Raw genomic sequence first — 24,202 nt, 5'->3', positions numbered from 1 at the left:
GGGATGTCAAACTCAAAGCCCGAGGCCCAAATCCGGCCCATGGGGTGCTTAGATCTGGTCCACAGGGCTATCCTGGAAACAGCAAAGGACCGGCCTGCAGCACCACTGTGTTCTGTCCCCCTTCCTCACACAGGCAAACGTAATACCAAGCACGCCTACCAATATTTTATTAAGTAAACAGATTAGAATTCTTGGCAGACCAAGGTTTTGGCGGCAAACTGCCTAATACCTGCCAAGACCGTTTTCACTCCCATAAAACAGAAGAGGATTTATCTTCAGTCCGTACCAGGAGCAACAAATTATCCACGAGACAAGAGTTTAGTCAATGTTCAGTCCAAAATATATCCAAGCCAAATTTCAGAGATCACGATGTGACTTTCAGGGTTTAACTTTGTCTGTCACAAAGCCTGAAGAGCAATCCCACCCTTTTATTCCTGGTGAGGCGTGGATCCGTGACTCAGCTCAATCTCTGACCCTCCCACGCCTCTTCCGTTGCTGTGCACGCTTCTCCCTCCGACATTGCCTGGGATCAAGCCAGGATTCATCATCCTCGCTCCCTATCAATTGGTGCTCCGATATGCCTTCCTCCTGGCACATCCCAGGCTGTTCCTCCTGGCCTTCGGATGGAACTTGAGGCATTGCCAGAAAGGAGGGTCCTGGAGAGGGAGGCCTTGTCAGTTCCTCCCCATCACCTTCTGAGTCCTCTTCCTCTGTTAGGACAGGCTCGGGAGTCGGGGTCACAACACACTGCCAGTGAAAACAGTACTCGGGAAGGCCACATGCGGCCCTCCTGAGCTCCGTTTTTGCTGGCAGAGGGTTGCAGGAGGCTCAGGAGAGCCCGTTTTCTCTGGCAGAGCGCTCAGGCCACCATAGGCACCCCTGACATGAGTGATGGTGAGCTAGTCACGCCCAGTCTGGCCACGCCCCCCCCCCGACCCTCCCGAGATCAAACACAACGCTGATGCGGCCCTCAATGAAATTGAGTTTGACACCCCAGGTCTATAATAAAGCTTTCCTCATTTGTGATTTAATTGAACATTTCAGAGTCCATCATATTAAAGAGATAGCATCCTAGATGGGTTGCAATTGGTTCTTCGTGCCATGCAATCATATTGCCACAAAGACTATTAAATAGATACATTTGGAAAAAATGGGAAGCTGATGGCTCGAGCAATGGATCCAGACCTCAACCAAACAGGATCTGAATGCACCTTGTACATCTTCTACTCAAGGAGATTAACCAGCGGTGATATCCAGTTGGTTCTATCCGGCTCGTGCGAACCAGTAGCACTGGTGTCGGATGACTCCACCCATCCACCAGGACGTCATTATGTCCCGCTTTTGACCCTTTGTGCATGCGCAGAAGAGGCACGCGTGCTCATACTCCCGAACCGGTAGCGAAGGTAAGTGCATTTCAAATGAGTGTGCAGTTTTCAGGATTCTTGCAGGAACTGTGTATTTTGTGTTGACACCTTTTGATGAATCCTGTCATAATGTTTTTAAAGGATGTGGTAGATACTCCAACACCAGGCCCCATAGAGCAATTATCTTGTATCTTCCTCTCATTCCAACCATCTCATTAAAAGATAATATTCACACTGAAGATTTTGAAAATTTACCCTCAAGGCAGATTTCCATGAAAAGGTATTTCTTTTCATGGAAATGGACAGTATCTCATAATGTCTTAGAACAGGGTAAAATACCAGATTTCATTGAGATTAGCAAACATACAGCTGTGTGTTGTTTTCCCTGTAAATGAGCCAGAAAGTCAGCAAGTGATCATGATAAACCTGGATTTTGAACACAGGGGACAAACTGGGTTTCTTCAGATGCTCAGGGTTATCACTCCCAAACCTTTAGACATTAATGACAGCTGCAACTCATGAGGATAGTATGAAATCTTCAGGATGATGGGCAACACATTATAAGTCTTATGCTACTGATATTATTTTTAGTTATTTTTGAGAGGGTTTTTTTTTTTTTTTACTATTTTATTTATCGCAATTTAAAACATTTTTATCCCCATTTTCAATGAAATATCCAATGTCAGGCCCAAACCCAAGAATGATTCATCTGAGTTCTTTATTGGTTCTCACCTATAGAAGAAAAAAAAAAAAGCTTGCAGATTGGGGACTCTATTATCTGCATCTATGATACACTCTGGGAACTATTAAGGAGAGGCTGTCTTCACCCTCTTTCTCTCACACATAACACACAAATTGAGTAGCCTTCTGGAATGCATCCCCACCTCTTGGGGATCCACCTCCTGACTACATTCCATCACACCCAAGGAGCTCCTTAGCCTGTAGCAACTGAGCCAGTGAGACCCGAACTGCCAAACTGCTGGCAGCCAGTGATCAGCAGAAATAGCCTGCAGTACTGCATTCTTTATTTTTTTTGCATAAAGTTTTTTTTATTTTTTAATATATAAAAATTAAATTTTCAATTAAGCAGTGTGTTGTCCGAGTACCAATAATTTTGAAAAATAAACATAGTGTTTACAATTATGTTCATTACATTGGGATAGATGAAATTAAATATTTCATCTATCATTGTAAACACTATATCAGATATGCGACAAGGAGCAAACTCCCCAGAGAGGTACATGTGAGGTTTACCAAGAAAGCAATAAGAGCGGAGATATTACAAAGTGTAAGAGAAGATGACCCATTGAAATATAAAGGGAGAGAAATAATAGTCCTAAAACAGATCCCCAGAAGAGTAAGCGATATAAGAAAACAATACAAATTTTTGACAACACAACTAATTAAGCATGGAGTAAACTTCAGATGGCTGATACCGGAGGGAATACTGGTGACTTAGATCAGGGATGGGCTCTACTTATCTTTACTACCAATTCGCAACAGGGCCGCACGCACATGCACAGAAACGTTCTGATGATGTCGGGGTTGGTGGGTGGAGCCTCCCTCCGGTTTTACTACCGGTTCTATAGGATTGGTCCAAACCGGGGGCAACCCACCACTGACTTGGAACATAGACTGGATTCTATAGAAAAAGCAGAGAAATTTTATGACCACATTTTGCAGTACTGCATTCTAACCACTGCGCCACTGTGGCTCTCCACTGCTCCTGGAATTGCCTTCCTTCGACTTAGCTACTGACATTGGCTTTGGTACACGAAGCACCCACGAAGCATATCACATGAGGTTTTGCAAACCCAGCTGATTGAGAAATACATTGCTTCATTTGAATGACAGAAACACTGGCAAGATCAGTTGGCTCGAAAAGATGATAAAGCAGCACACTGATTTAAAACCAGAAACATTTTTGTTGGGGATTTTACCTGAAACTTATTGTAAAAGAACACATATTTAATTATCCATGTATTAACTACAGCTAGAATTGCATTTGCACAAAATTGGAAAAGTGAAGAGACCTCTACTGATGAGAATGTGATCAGGAAACTATTAGAATGTGCAGAAATGAACAGGTTAACATTTGCAATTAAGAAGAATGAACAAACGGAATATTATATGATATGGTGGAATAGAGTGACTGATTGTTAACTCTGGGGGCAAATTGTACTTAGTACAATCCAAAGGATAACTTCAAGAGGGCAAATACTAGAAATAATCAAAACAGATAGTGCTTGACCTACAACCATTCATTTAGTGATGGTCCAAAGTTACAACATCACTGAGAAAAGCGACTTACAACTGGTCCTCACACTAATGACCTTCACAGCATCACATGATCAAAATTTAGCCACTTGGCAAACCAATATGTGTTTATGACGGTTGCCACATCCTGGGGTGTCATTTGCCAAAGTCAATGGGGGAAGCTGGATTCACTTAATGACTACATGAGTCATTTAACAGCTAGAGTGATTTGATGGCAATCGGTTGTCACTCTTTGCTTAGCGACGGAAATTCCACACATTTTCATAGTTATACTTTTTATTTACTATAGCAAAATCTGAGGCATGCTGTGCATTTATATAGCAGTGAATTATTTCCCCATTGCACTGATATTTGTTCAGAAAATAATTTCTCAACCTATGGGGTCATATGCCAAATTTACGTTGTATGTTCTGCGTGAGCACTGATCTTTCAAGCTGGTGCCACGTATCACCTGTTGCTGTGAAATGTAACTCTCCCCAAGCGTGCTTAAGTCCTAACTGATGTGTGTTTTACACATCACACTCAATAGTAATGCACTAAAGATGCAAAACAGCATTTTCGTGTTATTCACATTCCATTCATCTATGCATAATGGTTTAATCCATCAATGAAATGCTCTCTTAGCCTTCAAATAAACATAAGATGTAAGTTAACCTTGAAAAAAAAGGCAGCAAATTTGCCTTGAGTTTAGATTTCATTTTGATGCAGATGCTTTGTAACATTACATTCCTATACATTACAGGAATTCAAAGAGAGGGGGGGCAGATGGCAGCAGTATATTTAGAACTTTTAGCGCAAAACTATCTTTATACTTGTTTTAATCCAAGTGAGCTATAAAGACAAAATTAAGTGTTTTGGAACTGACTTACCATAGCAATAGCAATAACACTTAAGACTTATATATAGCTTCACAGTGCTTTACAGGCCCCTCTAAGTGGTTTACAGAGTCAGCCTATTGCCCCCAACAATCTGGGTCCTCATTTTACCGGCCTCAGAAGGATGGAAGGCTGAGTCAACCTTGAGCCTGGTGAGAATCAAACTGCTGGCAGTCGGCAGAATTAGCCTGCAATACTGCCTTCTAACCTCTGCGCCACCATTCCTTGTTGACATCCCATTTAAATAAAGACAAACCCAATAATAATGACAAAAGAAGGCAAAGGTCATATATTTGCATTGGTATGCAACCCCATGGTGCAACCCCAAAATAATTGGGGTTTGGGAGTTGCACCCATCATCGGAATTAACAAATTCACCATCAGTTGAAGGCAACTTTATTCAGAACAGTTTACCTATAACATCATCAAACATCCACCTCTTCTGTCTATCCCAGGTCCTTGGAAGGGCTCCATAGAGAGACAAAAATGCCAACTCCATACTGAACATCTGGCTGACAGTGCAACAAACCTGTTCTGCCCCAGCTCCGGATTCCCAAGGATTGTGGCACACACCAACGGACCTTATCAAAGTTATAACATACCAAGAATAAACAAAGTCCGGCAAAGGTTGGCAACCAGCCCAGAAAACAAGCTACGATAAGACACTCACTCTTCAAAAATGCTCTGTAATAATTACACATTGTTTCCAGCAAGAAATTACTAACTTCGTGCAACTTAAATAGGCTAAGGGAATGGCCAATTATCCTCAAACCTTACTCTCGAGGAGACCTCCTCCTCCTGAGTAGCCACTCCTGCCTTTTGGCAGCCCTGTGTGCTCGAGCATTGAGGAGAGGCTCCTCCACTTCGCTCTCTCCACTTGAAGGAGTCTCTGGAGGTTCTGAAGGCCCAGGCTGAGTCTCTGCCTCTGGCACCACATCCTCTTCAGCCTCCTCGCTGTCCGACGCGAGTGCCAGCTGCACAGGCTGCTGGCACAACCCCACACCAGCCTCCTCATTGTCGGGATCAGCCACGATCCGCGCAGGCCACTGGTGGGCCACAACAGAACCACAAGAATCCTACAGTGAGTCACCCCTTCCTTTTTCCTCCCTCCACCGGCCTGCTCTGGCCATCCAGCTAACATCCGAAACCGTGATCTACCCTGCATATCTATATTTCAAGTTGTAGCCCTTCCAGGATCACAGATTCTAAAAGCATACATTAAGCCTTCTTCTTTAATCTCAAACGTTTTACTGCTCCGGGATAGACCTTGAAAAGCAAAGCGAATAAACAATTGAGGCAGCCAAGTTTTCTAGAAACGCAGAAGGAAAAAAAATATATTACTGCACCCAACTGCCAGAGGCACTCAATAGCGTACTTTCAGCCACCCACAAATTAGCAATAATTAACTAGTGTTTTGTTAAAAGCTGTTCTTTGCCACTATACATAAAAGAGCGGCCTACTGCTTTTATATAATTCGTGTGGCAGTTTCTCAGTATTGATAATAGTAGGAGCATTCAACAGCATCTCCATTTAAAGTAATTCCTGCACACGGATTCAATATTTATACTGAATATCTTCTAAATTACTTCAATATTATTGTCCGTCTCACACTCAGAATGTAACGTTGAACGACAATAGTTTGTCCATGATTGCTTAATGCCACACATTAACGCCAGTTTCTTTTTGGCTTTCTTTCGGTCAGTGATGTATAATATCAGTCAAGTTTTTCAAAAATATAATATCGGTCGCTTTTATAATGAATAAAATGCAGTTGCATGCAGCTCTCATCTATGACCTCTTTGCCATTTCTTTCCCAGGTAGTCCTTGATTTATGACCACAATTGAGCCCGAAATCTCTCTTGCAAAGTGAGTCATTTGTTAAATGAATTTTGCCCCATTTTATGACTTTTCTTGCCATAGTTGTTAAGTGAATCACAGCAGTTAAGTTAGTGACACAGTTGTTAGTGGATCTGGCTTCCCAATGGACTTTGCTTGTCAGAAGGTCACAAGAGGAGACCAGGGGTGAAATGCTCCCGGATCGGACTGGATCGCTCCGGAAATAACAGTAAAAATAAATGATTTAAGATGAAGATGATGTGCTGGGCTAAATAATTAAAGATAAATATGTTGGGATTATTGGTTAAATTAGGATGATTATATTGAGATAAATAATAATGAAGATGATTTGTTGCAAGTAATTATTAAGATAATGTTTAAGATAATAGTAAAAATGAAAAGATATTGAGTTAGAATTTAAAGATTTAAGTAACGGGTTTTAGGATAATGCGATTATAAAATAGATAGAATTTAGGGAAGCAATTGTTTAAAATATCAAGTTGTGTTATTTGGAAATTAAGATTTGAGGTGAAAAATAGAAAGGTAGTTATTTTTGAGTGAATTGTGAGTGGGTTTTTCTCTGTTTTACTTTTTTTTATTATGATTATTCTTACAAGATGATAATTAGTGGAGATGAAATATTGTTAAAGATGAATTATTGATTGTGCCAATTTATAACCGGATCAACGCTTCGTTCTAAAAGATGTATTTTATGTTTATGTTTTATCAAAAAAAAAAAAGAAAAAAAAAAGAGGGGACTAGGGGTGAAATGCTCCCGGATCGGACTGGATCGCTCAGTCCGGTAGCGATCTTGACCAGTGGTTCGGCGATCCGGTAGTGATGGCGGAGCGAATGCAGGTTTTGCAGGTTTTGAACATGCGCAGAAGGTCTGCGTGGCACGTGCGCTTCCGAATCAATAAGGAAGGTAAGTAGATTTCACCCCTGCTTGGGACACGGCAACCGTCATAAATATGAGTCAGTTGACAAGCATCTGAATTTTGATCACCTGACCATGGGGATGCTGCAATGATCATAAGTGTGAAAAATGGTCATAAGTTACTTATTTAAGTGCTCTGCATTGGTTCTCCTGCAGAAGAACTTTCCATTGGAATTATAAAATATAAAAAAGATCATCATATCCTTTTAGATACCTATCCATTCTCTGCCCACCCACCCACCCCAACCCGGCCAACCTCCCCAATGCAACAATAAATAATTTAATTTAATTTAATTTAATTTCCAATTTATATACTGCCCTTCTGCCTGAGGACTAAGGGCGGTGTACAGCCAAGATAAGAACATAGAATACAAATATTAAAAACAATATTAAATAAAATGGAGATTTTTAACTAGGGAAGGAAAGAAGTCTCATGAGAGCAAAAGTAAAAAATTCCAATATTTCAAAAGGCTAGCTTGGCAGGGGAGCAGAATGAAGAAATGAAGCTGGTTGCATAGGGCAACTTAAGAACAAAATCTCCATTAAAGAATAATTATTCTACTGTATGCATCTTGTTTCACAGTATATCATTTTCTCGTGCAATTCTTTTCCCATTTGGTATTTTACAAAGTTCAATTTCCCACATGCTGTTCCAGGCTGAAAGAAAAGCACCATTAATGCCTCTTTGGCCTTTAAGGGGGGCTACAGACTTTTACAATTCTATTCTCACTTAGAGACATTGCTGGTGTCTGAAGATTTCTCTTAAAATCCGTGAATAGTGTCTGATAAAGAAGCTGTCAGGTAATTAAAAAGAGAGCCAGTTTGGTCTAGTGGTTAAGGGAACGGCTAGAAACCAAAAGATTGTAAGTTCTAGGGTTGCCTTAAATAAGTAATCCGACTGAGTGACTTTGGACCAATCATCAGGAGATGGTGAGTTCTAGTCCTGCCTTAGGCATGACAGCCACTTTAGATCAATCACCAGGAGATAGTGGGTTCTAGGCATAAAAGCTAGCTGGGTAACTTTGGGCAAGTAGTCCCTCTTTCTTGGCCCAACCCAACCTCGTAGGATTGTTGTTGTGGGAAAAATAGGAAGACGACAACGTATTAGGTATGTCTACCTTGAGTTATTTATAAAAATAACAAAGGTGGAATTAAAAAACTTATAAAAAGCTTTCCATGTATGGTGGACCTGTCCCAGGGTAATTGAGTTTTGGAAACTTATTCAGAGGTGGTTGTTAGAAATTACTGGATACAAATTACAACTGAAACCTGAATTTTACTTATTAAACATTAGGCCAGATAAAATAGGCACTAACAAATGGTATCTGATTGTCTATATTACAACTACAGCAAGAATATGTCTCGCCCAAAATTGGAAGGGTAAAGACCTACCGTCTGAAGATATGATTTTAGGGGAAATTATGGAATGTGCAGAAGCCGATAGGCTAACAAAAATGTTAAGAGATCAAAAAGATTCCGCATATTTCCAATGTTGGGACCTATGCTACGTTTGGTTAAATAATGGAATAAAAAGAGGACAATGTTAGCTTAGTTTTTATCTCTCATTTGTATATTTGGACTGAATGTAATGTATTGTGTAAGGTGCTCACCGCGATCTATTTATTGATAAACTTTTTGTTTGTATTTTTTTAAAGAAATAAAATTTATTTAAAAAAATAAAAAACTTATAAAAAGATAAATAATTAAAACCAGAATCGAGCAGGTAGCCTTTGATGGGATTAGCACTGTTAAATGGGCCAATTTTTGGGTTGAATGTCATGAAAGAGCAACGAACTGCTGGTTGTTTGGCTTACGGTTGTTCTTTGTTTGCTTCTGATGGATTTTCTTAATCAGTTCCAAAGTTCAGGGCAAACTAGATTTGCGGAAAGGCACAACTGATCTTGCAAAAGACAACTTCAGAAATAAGGTCCCCATTAAACAATTAATTCTGCTACTGTATTGTGTGTATCTTGATTCACAAACAATCATTTTATTTTATGATTTTTTCCTCATTTGGTATTTTACAAAGCTCAATGTCCTATATGCTGGGTCAGTTTAGATTCCAGGCTGAAGGAAAAAACACCACTAATGTCTTTTTGTCTTTGAGAGGCTACAGCTTTTTCCACTCACTGGGAAACATTGCAGGTGCCTGAAGATTTATCTTAAGTGCATGAAAGGAGTCTGATCAGGAAACATCTACACCAGGGGTCTCCAACCTTGGCAACTTTAAGACTTGTGGACCTCAACTCCCAGAGTTCTTCAGTCTTAAAGTTGCCAAGGTTGGAGACCCCTGGTCTACACCACTGCAAACTTTTGGTGAAAAACTAAGCTGGGAGACAGTCAAATAAGGTCGTTCAATGAGGCACTGTGGAATCAGACAATGGATTAACCTCCTGCTTATTGTAGAAATTTGGATTAAAGCTTCCCAGACAGATTAGCCCATCCCCATTTTCATTCCATGGTTGAGCTCTTCTGATTGTTAGGCCATTTTTGCAAACCTTCAATCATCCTTTTTACCGTCATGAAGTACCAATGGTTATATAACTTCAAAAATCAACCAAGGAGCTGGGTTTCTAAGTGTTCCTCTGTTCTCCAGTTGCATCTTTATCCAGGATCGCAAAAACGTTCTCCAGGGCTGCAGCACAATCTCAGACAAAGATATGAACCAAGGGATTAAAAAAGGGCTAGCTGAGAACTCTAAAGGTAAAGGTAAAGGTTCCCCTCATATATATGTACTAGTCTTTCCCGACTCTAGGGGGCGGTGCTCATCTCCATTTCAAAATCCGAAGAGCCAGCACTGTCCGAAGATGTCTCCGTGGTCATGTGGCCGGCATGACTAAATGTCAAAGGCACACGGAATGCTGTTCCCTTCCCACCAAAGGTGGTCCCTATTTTTCTACTTGCATTTTTTACTTTCACTTTCGAACTTTACAGTGCTTTCGAACTGCTGGTTGACAGAAGCTGGGACAAGTAACGGGAACTCACCCCATTACGCAGCACTAGGGATTCGAACCGCTGAACTGCCGACCTTTCGATCGGCATCTTAACGACCGCATCCCTTCTGACTGAGAACTCTATGTGTGCTAAAAGATCATTTGAATTGGAAGGACTGCACAGTTTTATTCAATTGTGCTGGACAACTAACACAAGATTGCAATTTACATTCATTCATTCATTCATTCATTCATTCATTCATTCATTCATTTATGTAATTTATATGCTGCCCTTCTCCCGAAGGACTCAGGGCGGCTTACAAAGAAAACATTCAACAAATTCGAAAATTACATAAAAATTAAAATCCAATTAAAAATTAATTAAAATTATTTCAATGTAAAAATCCCCCAACGGGTCAGCCCATTTGATGAAAGAGCCACGTCTTCAGTTCGCGGCGGAAGGAGAGGAGGTCAGGGGCTGTCCTAAACCAGGTGGGCAACCCGTTTCAGAGGGTTGGCGCTCCCACAGAGAACACTGTCCCCCTGGGGGCCACCAGCCGACATTGTCTGGCTGATGGCACCCTGAGGAGGCCCGCTCTGTGGGAGCGCACAGGATGATGGGAAGATGGCAGGAGAAGATCTTGCAAGTACCCCGGGCCTAAGTTATGTAGGGCTTTATAGGTGAGCATCAGCACCTTGAAACGGACCCGAAGGACCACCGGCAGCCAGTGCAGCTCGCGCAGGAGAGGTGTCACACGGGAGTAGCGAGAAACCCCCGTAACAACCCGCGCGACCGCATTCTGGGCTAGCTGTAGCCTCCGGGTGCATCCCAAGGGCAGCCCCATGTAGAGGGTGTTACAATAGTCCAACCGAGAAGTTGCATCTTACTGCATTTAAAGTAAAAGATGACTCGTTATCCTCCATATTTAAAACTTCCCAGAGTTGGATATCAATAATTGCTTCTAAAGTATTGTACAATTTCAGTGTCCCGATGGAAAAGCATCTGTCAACGATGGGTCTAACTCGCCCCATTGGTTCTAACGGAAAGGGTCTACTTTGGATCCTGTCAGCAAAAAGATTTCGGCTAGTGGGGTTCAGGAGAACAGCTTTTCCTGCTGTGGCCCCCATCCTCTGGAATATTCTCCCGTCAGAGATGAGATCGGCCCCCACACTCCAGGCCTTTCAGAAGAGGCTAAAAACATCCTGGTGCCCACAGAACACTGTGAGAGGCTGATGGGATAGAAAAAATGCTCACACCCAGGCTGCCCGTCATGTTGGTCTTTAATTTTTTAACTTTTCTACTCAATTTTTCTAATTTTAATTATTATTTTTTTAGCACTTCCTTATATGATAAGCTTCCCAGAGTGGCTATATTGGTGAGAAAGGCAGCTTTAAAAAATTAATAAATAAACAGCATAATGCATGCTCTCTATATAGCAGAGGTAACTATCAGGAAAAAAGGGGCAGGGTCCTACCATGACTTAGTCTTCACGCAAGCCCCTGTTTTCTACCCTGAAGCTGGAAACAGAACAACTGATTGTAATGGGTTGCGAGAGTAACCTTAACATACAGAAGGAAATATTGCCTCTTAGATAAAGGGCTGATAACCAAAATCTGAACCCACAGCAGGCATCTAATCTGAGTAAAGATATCGTAATTGACTCTCCCTATTCCTCTGGAACAAGAAAGGCAGGGCTGGGAGTGGTACATTCAGGCTTGCCAGATTCTGTGACTGAAACCCTACAATAAAAATAGATTTATACTCATAATTTTGGTTTTCTGGACTGAACTACCTCCAAAGGCTGACACCTATTCAATTAAAGGTGAATCACTGTATTCTGTTAATGCAGTGTTTCTCAACCTTGGAAGCTTGAAGATGGGTGGACTTCAACTCCCAGAATCCCCCAGCCAGCAGCTCCCAGGGACTCTGGGAGTTGAAGTCCATCCATCTTCAAGCTTCCAAGGTTGAGAAACACTGTGTTAGTGCATGATGTTCAGCTGGGTCCAAAAGACTTAATGGCGACATTCAATGAGGAAAAAGGAAAACCAGACAATATTCCGATGCATGTTACACACATACAGGCAGTCCTTGACTTATGACCACAATTGAGTCCAAAAATTCTGTTGCGGAGACATTTCATTAAGTGGGTTTTTGCCCCACTTTACGACCTTTCTTGCCACGGTTGCTAAGTGAATCACTGCAGTTGTTAATTAGTAACACGTTTGTGAAATGAAGCTGGCTTCCCCACTTCGGACTTTGCTGGTCCGAAGGTTGCAAAAGGGGATCACATGACCCTGGGAAACTGTATCGGTCATAAATATGAGTCAGTTGCTAAGCGTGTGAATTTTGAACACATGAACATCGGGATGATACAGTGGCTGTGTGAAAAATGTTCTTAAGTCACTTTTTTCAGAGTAACTTTGAACGGTCACTAAACGAACAGTTCAGTAGTGGGATTCAGCTGGTTCTGTCCAGATCACATGAACCGGTAGCATTGACTGTAGGAGGCTCCGCCCACCCACCCGGATGTAATGCGCAACTACTGTGCGTGTGCTCACATTTGCGAACTGGTAGGGAAGATAAGTGAATCCCACATCTGGAACAGTTGTAAATCAAGGACTACTCATATAAGTTCTGCCATGTCCAACAGAACTTCAAGCCCATAGGTCTTAAAGTTGCCAACTTTGGGCGGGCATCTCGCCTGTCTCGGCTTTGATGTCCAGAGAAGGCTGCAGTTTGGTTCCGACTGGGCTGCTGATTCCTGGAGGTCCCTGGATGAAGGCAAGTTCTGCCCCACTCTGGGTCACCTGGAGCAGGCTCTCTTCAGATAGTCCGCCCTCTGCCAAGTGTTGGGGTGCGAATGGAGAGTCTGGGGCTCAGGAATCTCAGTCGTTTTCATTAGTTTTGAGAGAGTTGGCTTGTTTGGTCAGTGCTGACATGACGCCTCTAATAAATATTTCTTTTGAAGCTTGGTTTGAGGCTCATGATTTAATTAGGGCATCCGTCGGAACCCTGACAGCAAGCCAACTCTCGAGCGCAGGTCAGGAATGCTTCGCAAGTTGACAACTGCAACCTTTGAGTGAAAAACTGAGAAAAAGCCAAACGAGGCAGCTTAATGAGGTAGTTGGGAATTAAACGTGGAAAGGATTAATTTCCTGCTCAGTTTAGGAATCCGGATTAAAGCTTCCCAGACAAGATGGCTGTCTTGCTTCTGCCTCAACACTTCTAGTACAGGTTGTCCTTGACTTACAGACATTCATTGAGTGACCATTTGACATTACAACAGCACTGAAAAAAGTGACGTACAACCTTTTATTCACGCTTACAACCATTGCTGCATCCCTAGGGTCACGTGAACAAAATTCGGATGCTTGCCAACTGGTTCATATTTATGACCATTGCAGTGTCCGGGGGTCATGTGATCGCCTTTTGCATCCTTCTGACGAGCAAAGTCATCGGGCAAGCCAGATTCCGTTAACAACCGTGTTACTAACTTATGGACGGGAGTGATTCACTTTAACCACTGTGTCAAGAAAGGTTGTAAAATGGGGCAAAATTCAGTTAACAACTGTCTTGCTTAACAACAGAAATGTTGGGCTCAATTGTGGTCGTGTTGTGGCCCGTCAGCGGCCTGTGCAGATTGTAGCTGACTCTGACAGTGAGGAGGCTGGTGTGGTGTTGCACCAGCAGCCTGTACAACTGGCACTCGAGTAGGACAATGAGGAGGCTGGAGAAGATGTGGTGCCAGAGGCAGGGATTCAGCCAGGGCCTTCGGAACCTCCAGAAGCTCCTTTAAGTGAAGAGGACGAAGAGGAGGAGCCTCTTCTCGATGCACGGGCGCGCAGAGCAGCCAAAAGGCAGGAGTGACTCCTCAGGAGGAGGTCTCCTCAAGAGTAAGGTTTGGGGCTAATTGGCCACTCCCTTAGCCTATTTAAGGAGGAATGCCAACTGAAGCAATTTGTAGGGAATAATTTTAATTCACTCTACTTCGCGTCTGGATTCTCTGCAAATTGCTTCTGGGCTTTCTGCCAACCTTAGTAAGATTGTGATTACTTTATCTTTGGTTTCTTGTAGGCTGTTAAGAAAGTTTATTAACAGCCTTTGTTTTGAAAAAGGCTGAGTTATTTTAGTAAATTAAGTTTTGTACAAACTTTGTGTGTGCTGTATTCTTTGGGGTCCATAGCTGGGGCAGAACAGGTCGTAAGTCTAGCTGTAACTGGGAGACACCACCATTCTAGTTCCACAGTTAGTTCCTCTTATTTTTTAGGATTTTTTATGTAATGTTCTACAAGCATATTCTTTCATAACCACTGTCAGCTATGCAACTTCAGAAATCAAGTTAGGAGATCAGTTTATAAATGTTCTTCAACTCTCCAGCACAGAAACACCAGGGGCATCTTTGCCCAGCCTCACATAGTCGCAACAGCCTCCTTCAGACCGCAACACAATTCCAGAAGAAGCTACGTTTGAAACAAGGAATTGCAGACAAGGAATTCTGGAAATTGAGATGCTTATACAATTGCAGTCCGAGAAGCTGAAAATATTTAGCAGAAAATTAAATGATCATGCCTTATTGAACATGTACAGCTTTTTTTTTCTTTACTAGAGGATCTTTTATGAGATAAAAAATCAGAGAAAAATTCTACGTCAAGTGGCTGACCTGTGTGCATCTTGTACATAAGATCTCTACTCTCCGAGTTTTCCGCTGTGCTCTTAAGGCCCTGCTCTTCCAACAGGCAGGGCTAGCTTCGTAAATTGAGTTTTAAATTTGGAATTCTTAAATTTTTGGGTTTTTTAGTTAATTGGCCTTAAATGTAATACTTTTAATAATTTTTAAATTTAAATTGTGATATTTGTATTGTGTTTTTACCTGGCTGTACACCGCCCCAAGTTCTTCAGGAGAAGGGCAGTATAGAAATAAAATTATCCTTATCCTTAATTATCCTTACTCACAGTTTTGTGTGTGTTCACAGTTTTGTAAACCCTTGGAATGTTATTCAGAAGTTCATATTATTAGTCTTCTGGGTGAGTTTATTTGTATTTGGAGAGAAGTTTTGCACTGTTAATTTGTCAGAACTTTCAGAAACGGGGTGTACACAAATAAGCTAAGTAGATAATACACTTGTATTTACCTCCATGTTCCAATGGTTTAGAAAACTATTTCCCACTTGCTGCCTTTAATAAGTCTGCAGCAAACTGAAAAAGCAAACACAGATGACTGTGCAATGTGATCTGAGAAAGTGAAAAGTTATTTAGCAGAAAATTAAGTGGCTATCCCTTGTTGAACACATACAACTTTTTTCACTAGAGGAGTAAGTGGCAAGATTTTTTTTCCCCCCAGAGTGGACAATCTTTCCAAGAAAAAAATTCAACATCAAGTAGTTAACTCAGAAAAGAGTTCCACTTGTGACATCAATTTTAAGATACCGACTTTCTGAGAGTAAACATGTTACTGGGAATTAAGTCAGACTTGATACCGAGATAGCATTCATTCCAGTGTATCAGAGGAAGTTAAATGTTTGCTCTCGGTTATAACTCACTGTTCTGGTGTATCTGTCTGCTGCAATGCATACAATAAATCCCCAAATAATCGCTTTAAGCAAGTCTATGGGAGCTAATAAAGATAAAGGTTCCCATCGCACATATGTGCTAGTCGTTCCCAACTCTAGGGGGCGGTGCTCATCTCCGTTTCAACGCCAAAGAGCCAGTGCTGTCCAAAGACGTCTCCGTGGTCATGTGGCCGGCATGACTAAATGCTAAAGGCGCACAGAACGCTGTTACCTTCCCAAAGGTGGTCCCTATTTTTCTACTTGCATTTTTACATCCTTTCGAACTGCTAAGTTGGCAGAAGCTGGGACAAGTAATAGGAACTCACCCCATTACCCGGCACTAGGATTTCGAACCTCTGAATTGCCAACCTTTCAATTGACAAGCTCAGCGTCTTAGCCACTGAGCCACCGCATCCCTTTTAATAAAGTAAAATAATAATAAAATAATAAAAGCTAATAAAAAGGCACCAATAATTGACATTACAATATATTCTTAATATCAGTGGTCCCTAACCTTTCCAGCTTGGTAGACCGGCAGGGTGGAATGGGGAGAGGGAATGGTTCTGTGTGAGTGGCAGGCACACATGAATATGCACAACTCCATTTGCGCAAGTTGCACATACACACACTCGCTGCTTGTGTGGACCAGTTGCAAATGGGCTGCAGTTTGGTAGTGGACCGCAGCCCAGGATTTGGGACCCCCCTGCTTTATATGCTTTATAACAAACATTAATATTTCCCCTCTTTGAGTAATAACATTAAGGTTTTTTTCTCATCTGTAAAATGAACTCTGTATAGAAACTAACTTTTGCAATTAGATAGCGTGACATTCCTACGCTTAAAATGTGCAGGCACCTTATACTTCCTTTTAACTATGTTACACTAATTAGTTGTTCATCAACTAATAAATTTATTGTCTGAGATGTGGTAACTAAGAAACACCCCAGTGTCATATGGAAATAATGTGAAGAATCACATTATTTGGGTCATGCAAAATGTTTTGAAGAAAAAACTTCAGTTCTCTCCACAATTGTTTTTACTGGGTATAGTTAAGGGTTTTACATTGGGTGAAACAAAGCTGATATTGTATATGCTGACAGCAGCGAGATTACTGATAGGTCAATATTGGAAAAATGAAGCTATGCCCACTGTTGAAGAATGGACTTTGAAAATGGCCAGTTTTGCAGAGATGGCAAAGATTTTAGCATATTTAAAAGACCGAACTCAAGAGACTTATGTATGGGAGTGGAAAAAGTGGATAGATTATGTGCAGAATAAATATCAAACTAGGAAATATCAGATAGCTTTTAACTGAATGTATTATATAGGGATAGAATAATTGAATTTTGTGATGATTTGAATAATACACAGGGGATGGAGGGGTTCAAGTTTTATATTGATAAGATTTTGATTTGAATTATATTTTGTGGAAGTCCTGGGGGGAGGGGAGGGTTAGGGGGGTTAGGGAGGGTTAGGGGGGGATAGGGAGGGCGGGGGGGGGGAACTGGGGAGAAAATGTGTAAAACTTTTTCAATAAAAACAAAACAAAACACCCCAGGGTCATATGGAAATAATGTGAAGAATCATAGACAGAATATATGCAGAATATTCACATATGCAGAAGATCCCAGAATCAACCACCACTATTTTCAATTAAAAATAAATAAATAAATAAGCATCAGGAAGTAGAGATAAAAAAATCCTGCCCATCAACTCTTCGTGATAACCTCATCCCTGACAAGGTGTATGACTATTAAGTCCACAATGTTCCTCAACTATGAATTGTTCAGCCACATTTCCTTGAACAAATCATAATCAGATGGGTGCACACAGAATACAAAGAGGTAGTTTATAACCTTAATGACTGGTTCATAAACACTAACACTTATTAAAACCCACCATTGCTGAGAAAGAAGGCATGCAAAAGGTTACAAATAAATGGAAGTCTTCTAAATATGTTTTCATTAACATAGTAAAGGTATCAATAGAAAAGAATATTTGTAACTCAGGGTTGAACTCTGGAGTCCTTGGTGCTCTCCAAAGTTTGGTTGCTTTCTTGCAAATATTTCATTACCCAACTAGGTAATATCTTCAGTGCTTACACCAGTTTGTAAATGTGAGCACGCGTGCACACGCTCACTTTGTTTGCACACGCTTCCTCTGCACATGCGCACATCCTTCTGTGCATGCGCAGTTCTCGCGCATTACGTCCAGGTGGGTGGGCGGAGCCTCCCACAGTTGCCACTACCTGTTCGCCCAATCCGGAGAAACCAACTGAATCCCACCACTGGCTTACACACAGTGCCTTAGTTGGGTAATGAAACATCTGCAAGAAAACAATCAAACTCAGAGAGCATCAAGGACTCCACATATTAAATGCCTCTCCTCCTCTCCTCTCCTCTCCTCTCCTCTCCTCTCCTCTCCCCTCCCCTCCCCTCCTCTCCTCCTTGAAGTTAGTCCAAAGATAGGGAGAAAATGATTGTTTCCTAGTATGATGTGATTGCTTATTTGTACCCTATGACTATCATTAAGTATTGTACCTTATGATTCTTGACGAATGTATCTTGTCTTTTTATGTACACTGAGAGCACATGCGCCAAAGACAATTTCTTGTGTGTCCAATCACACTTGGCCAATAAAAAAATATATTCTATTCTAAATACACATTTATCATAAACAATAAGTCACCGTATTAAAACGTTTGTACTTTTTTCAGTTCTACATAAGGGTCATGTTACACAATACTTATTTTTTACAAAATAATCCTGATAGCATTCATTTATTATGTGGCTACAATAAAACATGGTCTCGCCATGGCTGCCCACAATTCTCAAAAATATTCCTTTGGAAGATGGGATGTGGTTCCTTTCTTTTCAGGAAAATATATGTGTGTGTGTGTGTAGAATTAAATTAAATTATATTTAATTATCGAAATAAACAAATATAAACAAATTTGTTCTAAACAGAAAGGGCAAAAGAGTTCTGCCAGTGACCTGAAAGTTCAAACCCTTCAAAAAATCATCATACCCGCATACCCAACCTTAAACTTCCAGAATTGTTAACAACAGATGTAACAGCCAAGGTGTTCTGGAAATTGAAGGGCACACATCTGGAGGAAGTTCATATCAGCGAAGGATGCTCTGTACAGAATTCAGTTCCAGAATATTGTAATTGTCTAATATTATACTCCCCTTAGAAATTCCCCTTTAATACTTTCCAATATACAATAGAGCAAAACCTCCTGTTCTTTAGTTATTACTGATATGGCTAAACCAGAAAGAATGGTTAATGGAGATTCCTACGAGAACATAAAAGTACGTTAGTCCTTTCTATAAAATAAAATAAAAAAACCAACAGTAATACATTAAAAAGCAAGAGCAAAGAGCAGCAAAAATAAAACGCCAGTCAACCTAACTTCACAGCATGAGAACTGAGCAACATTTCAACCTGTGGAAAAATAACAAAATACTTTTCATTAGCTCTAAAGGGAAAGCCACAGGTGGCTACAGATATTCTCTCTCCAGTGGCCACTTTGGTTCAATTCAATGTATTTATTTTGCTATAGTATCAGATTATGCCAAAAGAAGAATCCCGTTATGAAAAGAAGAAAAAGGACACGGGGACAACACACACACATCCAGAGAGAGATGAGAGAGAAACAGAGAGGGAGGGAGGGAGGGAGGGAGAGAGAGAGAGAGAGAGAGAGAAGGAGGGATGATGGATGGATGGATAGATAGATAAATAGATGATACATAGATAGATAGATAGATAGATAGATAGATAGATAGATAGATAGATAGATAAGATAGATAAGATAGATAGATAGATACAGACCAGACTAGACAGTAAAGGCAAGCATGTAAGAAAGGAAGGACGGACGGACGGACGGACAGACGGACAGACAGACAGACATACTTTAGATAAGTTTATTGCCAATCATCCTTTTAAACTCTTTGATTTACTAAAAGGGACATTTTGGTTTGAAAATGGTGATATATTAAAACAAAACACTTGATATTTGTTCATTTGTTACATCTGGCCCCAAATGTATGGTATGGATCAGATGCACTAGCAACATGTAACACCTCGACTTATTATTATTAAGTATTAGAGCATCGTTCTGGTTCTAAACTTAGTATTTTTAATAAACAATTGAAAAGGTTCACTAAGACAGCTACTGTATATGTACAAGAATCCTAGAAAAAAGTGTTACGATATTCATAGCTATAAATCAATAAATAATTAATGGTAGGCATGTTTTTATGACCTTATGTTAAGAATAAGATTTGTCATCAAGGTAAGTGATGTATTTTAAACTTAGGTTCACACTTAAAGTCACATAATATATTTTTGTAGTCATTTTTTTTCCCTTTCTGCATTTTTCTTTCCAATTTTCCCCCTCTGTCCTTTTGTTATTTCCCCCCCACCTTTTCTCACTTGTGCATATATACACAAATACACAAATACGTAGATAATTCTTTGTGTTTACATAGAAACATTGGTCACAATCACTGGATAGCAGTAAAAACTTTGAGTTTTCAATACCCCTTCTTGCATCTATTGCTTGTCCTAGATGCAGCTAATTTTCAGGTCTTGTCATAATATTGTGACAGTCTGATAAAAGTCTTTGGGACATTGTGACTCAAGATTTGCCAAATAGAAATTTTTAGAAAAAAAGAAGACGAAAAGCAAGTAAAGAAATCTAGAATCTTTGATTAAAGAGGGTAAACGCAGATTTTCCCTAGCTGGGGAAGGTAGATCAGCACTTCTAAGAAAGGAAACACCATTTTGCAATCTTATTTCAAAGGATATGTTGCGAACAAGGATTTTCTGATATCCATTAGTGGGTTGTATTTTGCTTATATATCATTCTTCCTGCCTCTTAGTCTAGAATCTACAGCAGGGGTGTCAAACTCAATTTCATTGAGGACTGCATCGGGGTTGTGTTTGACCTTGAGGTGGAGGCAGGGGGGCGTGGCCAGGGGAACGTGGTCAGCTCGACATCACTCGTATCGGGGCACCTGTGGCGGCCCGAGCGCTCTGCCAGCGAAAACGGGCTCTCAAAGTTCATTTTTGGCTGCGACGGCTTCCTGCCAACCCTCTGCCAGCAAAAACGGAGCTCGGGAGAGCCGCCTGCGGCCCACGCAAGCTCTTCTTTCGCTTGCAGAGGTACTGTGGGCCAGTCCTTTGTTGTTTCTAGGGCGGCCCCATAGGCCAGATCTAAGCACCGCACAGGCTGAATCTGGCCCCCAGGCCTTGAGTTTTACACCTCTGTTCTACAGTCTAGATTCCCTTGCTGAAGACTGGCTAGTTGGCTAGTTTGAGTTTCATCTATTAATACTAGTTCCTAAAGCTGTGATGGCAAACCTATGGCACGGGTATCAAACCTAGGACACGCACGCCATCACCAGCTGCTCTTCTGGTTTCCAGTGTGCACATGCATGCTGGCCAGCATATCTTCACACGCTCCGGAGCCCAGGAAATCTGGTCTTATGATTTCCAGGGCTCCGGCACACACGAACACCAGCTGGCCGGCCTGCATGCGCGTGCCGGAAATCTGAAGACCAAGTGGCTGGTGTGCATGCGCACGCTGGCCAGCTGATCTTTGGGTTTCCGGGACTCCGGTGTGCGCGAAGACCAGCTGGCAGAAGACCAGGTGGCCAGCGCATGCATATGCACCGCCCAGTTGGTCTTTTGAGTTTCCGAGGCTCCGGCATGCACAAACACCAGCTGGCCGGCCTGCATGTGTACGCCGGAAACCAGAAGGCCAAGTAGCCGGTGCGCATGCGCACCAGCCAGCTGGTCTTTGATTTCTGGGGCTCAAGCGTGCGCACACATTCCAGTTTGGGCACTTGGTGCCGAAAAGGTTTGCCATTACTGGGTATCCATGATACTTAAGAAGCAGTTATCTAGTTAGAGACAGAAATAGAGCAAGGCAGACCCAATAGCAGGCGGGAAATGCAAAATAAAATAAGATTGGTCCTATAGCAGCTTCACCCGTATGTTAAAGTGTACTGACCTCCTCTCTTGAACACAACACAACCTCCTGATGAGGTAGGCAGCATCTTACCTCCAAAGTACTGTGTTTTTCTTCTGCCTCTTCCATGCTTTCAAATGATCCCCTCGGATTTTAAATTATAGCAGCAGAATGTCAAGGTGGCAGCTCCTGTTTTGATTAATTAGGCTTTTTAATTATTATTTTTTTTAAAAAAAGAAACACCACCCCTCAAAGACTTTCCCACTATAAAATTGATGCTGTAGACCAGGAAAACTGGGATGAGATTCCCACAGAAAGGAAAGCTAGCATTCCAGAGAATCCTGGAATAAGCTCTATGGAGAAACACTAGAGCATGTTTACTCCAACTTTTCCCCCACTTCACTTTCAATAAATTTACATGAATTATCTTTTTAACCAAATTAGGTATCTGTCTTGTTGCTCCTAAAAAAATGTAAACCCCAAAAATAAACTTTGATTGTTGGCTTATGCTTATAAGGATGCAATATCCTTGATACCCTGTTTTCCCCAAAATAAGACATCCTCTGATAATAAGCCCAATCGGGCTTTTGAGCGCATAACAAGCGCTTATTTCAGGGTTCAAAAAATATAAGACAGGGTCTTATTTTCAGGGAAACACGGTGCTCACATGGGAGCACTCAAGCAGGAACTATCACTAAAAGGAACAGCAAAGGAACTTCCATTAATGGAAGAGGCCAAATAGGAACCAGTGAGTAAAATACATCAACTGATTCTTATAAAGTCAGAAATCTTTTGGCTTACAATTCTTTATCGCTATGACCCACATTAAATCATAATTATGGCATAATATCCGACACCGTTTTTCATTTCAAGGGGGGAAAAAGATGCACTTGTCTTGGTTTTTAACATTTTCTTCTTAAGAATTGGGACTAGAAGAATCCACATTGGGGCATGATTGGGAACTACAGTCAGATCAAGGTTAAAATTTTCCTACTCTCCAAAATGAGGGTGCTAGTCTGGGGTGCCATCTTCCACTAGCTATTTATAGAAACATAGGGCTGGAAGGGACTTTGGAGGTCCTCTAGTCCAACCTCCAGCCCAAAGTAAGGGACCTTATTCCATGTAAGTATTGACTTTTACAAATATCTTAGAACTGCCTCTATTAAAACTAGAACTCAGTATTACAATCATCCAGGCTAATAAGTCTTTTTTTTTTTTATGGAAAGCATCTGAATTCTTGAAATGTAGCAAGGCTGGATCTAATTCTGCAGCAAAGAAAATTTAATTTATTTGGTAACTCACCATGTAAAGTTTGTCATTTTATTCTGGAGCAATCCCCCAAAAGCAATCCCCAAAAATCCTCAACTAATCCGTTTGGGGGTACACTGTCATAATTTTAAACTGTTTTAATACGGTTTGCTGATTTTAATTCTATTTCATTGTGATTTGTATTGGAATTTGTCATTTTGTAAGCCGCCTTGAGTCCCCAGGGAGAAAGGCGGCATATAAATCGCAACAATAAATAAATAAATAAATAAATAAATAAATAAATAAATAAATAAATAAATAAATAAGAATGCCATTTCAAAATAAGAGTAATAAATTAAACTAGTATGCTGCCCAATTCTCCATAAACTCTAGGCAGCTCACAACCACCAAACAACAATGAAATCAATAAAATAAAAAATAAAGTAAAAACATAAGCCAGCAGCAACTTCAAAAATCGTGCCCTCCAGTTCCATTTTATAGAAACTTCCACCAACCTCAGTTTACATCGGAGCCTGGCTACATCTCCTGGAGAAACTGTCTCCAGAATAACTGGAGAGCAACAAACCAGAAGAAAACCTGATGGGAATGTTTGATACTTAAAGTTCAAATCAATCATTCCACAGAGAAGAGCTTTAACACTGCACTAATGCTGCCCTATTTCATATCAGCTCATATTGCAATCCACATTTATACCCCCTTGTCTCCCATTAGTAGCTTGCGACATTCAAGTTACTGTTCTCTGAACTGGGGATTTTCCTCTCTGAAATCATTTGGCCCTAGGCCAGTATAGCCGTACCTTCTACAGGGTACAAAGAATCATAGGGCTGAAAGGGACCTTGGAGATCTTCTAGTCCAACCCAAGGCAAGGAGCCCTTACTACAGATTCATAAACCATGAGAAGCGACTGTCTACAATGGTGCAATTGGTCCCACAGGCTCTTTTGCATTGGGCAGAACAACAAGTTGACTTACCCCTGCACTTTAAATGTGTTTTGAAAAATATACCTACAAGCTCTTCTTCCTCTGCTACTCAGAAAGGAAGAATAATTAAGTAATAAAGATATAGACACAGATCTTGGGATTTCTTCTGCTTCTCAAAGTCAGCAGAACAACAACAACAACAACAAAAAGGTTGTAAAAAATAATCCTCAACCTGCAATCTTCAACGTCAAGTAATGGTTTCAG

At 41.0% G+C, this 24,202-nt stretch overlaps 1 protein-coding gene across 15 annotated transcripts in view; it reads right to left on the bottom strand.

Annotated features, from left to right (window-relative positions):
* The window catches only part of ST3GAL4 (ST3 beta-galactoside alpha-2,3-sialyltransferase 4), a 174,770-nt gene that overhangs the window by 48,683 nt on the left and 101,885 nt on the right, over positions 1–24,202 (bottom strand). For 7 of the 15 annotated variants that reach the window (XM_087876023.1, XM_034421936.3, XM_034421938.3 and 4 more), the window contains one exon: positions 21,843–21,938. The exons of the other annotated variants lie outside the window; for them this stretch is intronic. In XM_087876023.1, coding sequence (XP_087732149.1) covers positions 21,843–21,878 — 36 coding nt within the window. In that variant the 5' untranslated portion in view covers positions 21,879–21,938. The remainder of the gene's footprint in view (positions 1–21,842; positions 21,939–24,202) is intronic. 15 annotated transcript variants of the gene reach the window in all.

The sequence above is a fragment of the Pantherophis guttatus genome, chromosome 9, assembly GCF_059756535.1.
Source record: "Pantherophis guttatus breed Tessera chromosome 9, ASM5975653v1, whole genome shotgun sequence".
NCBI classification, from domain to species: domain Eukaryota; kingdom Metazoa; phylum Chordata; class Lepidosauria; order Squamata; family Colubridae; genus Pantherophis; species Pantherophis guttatus.
This window is presented reverse-complemented; position numbering and strand designations above follow the sequence as displayed.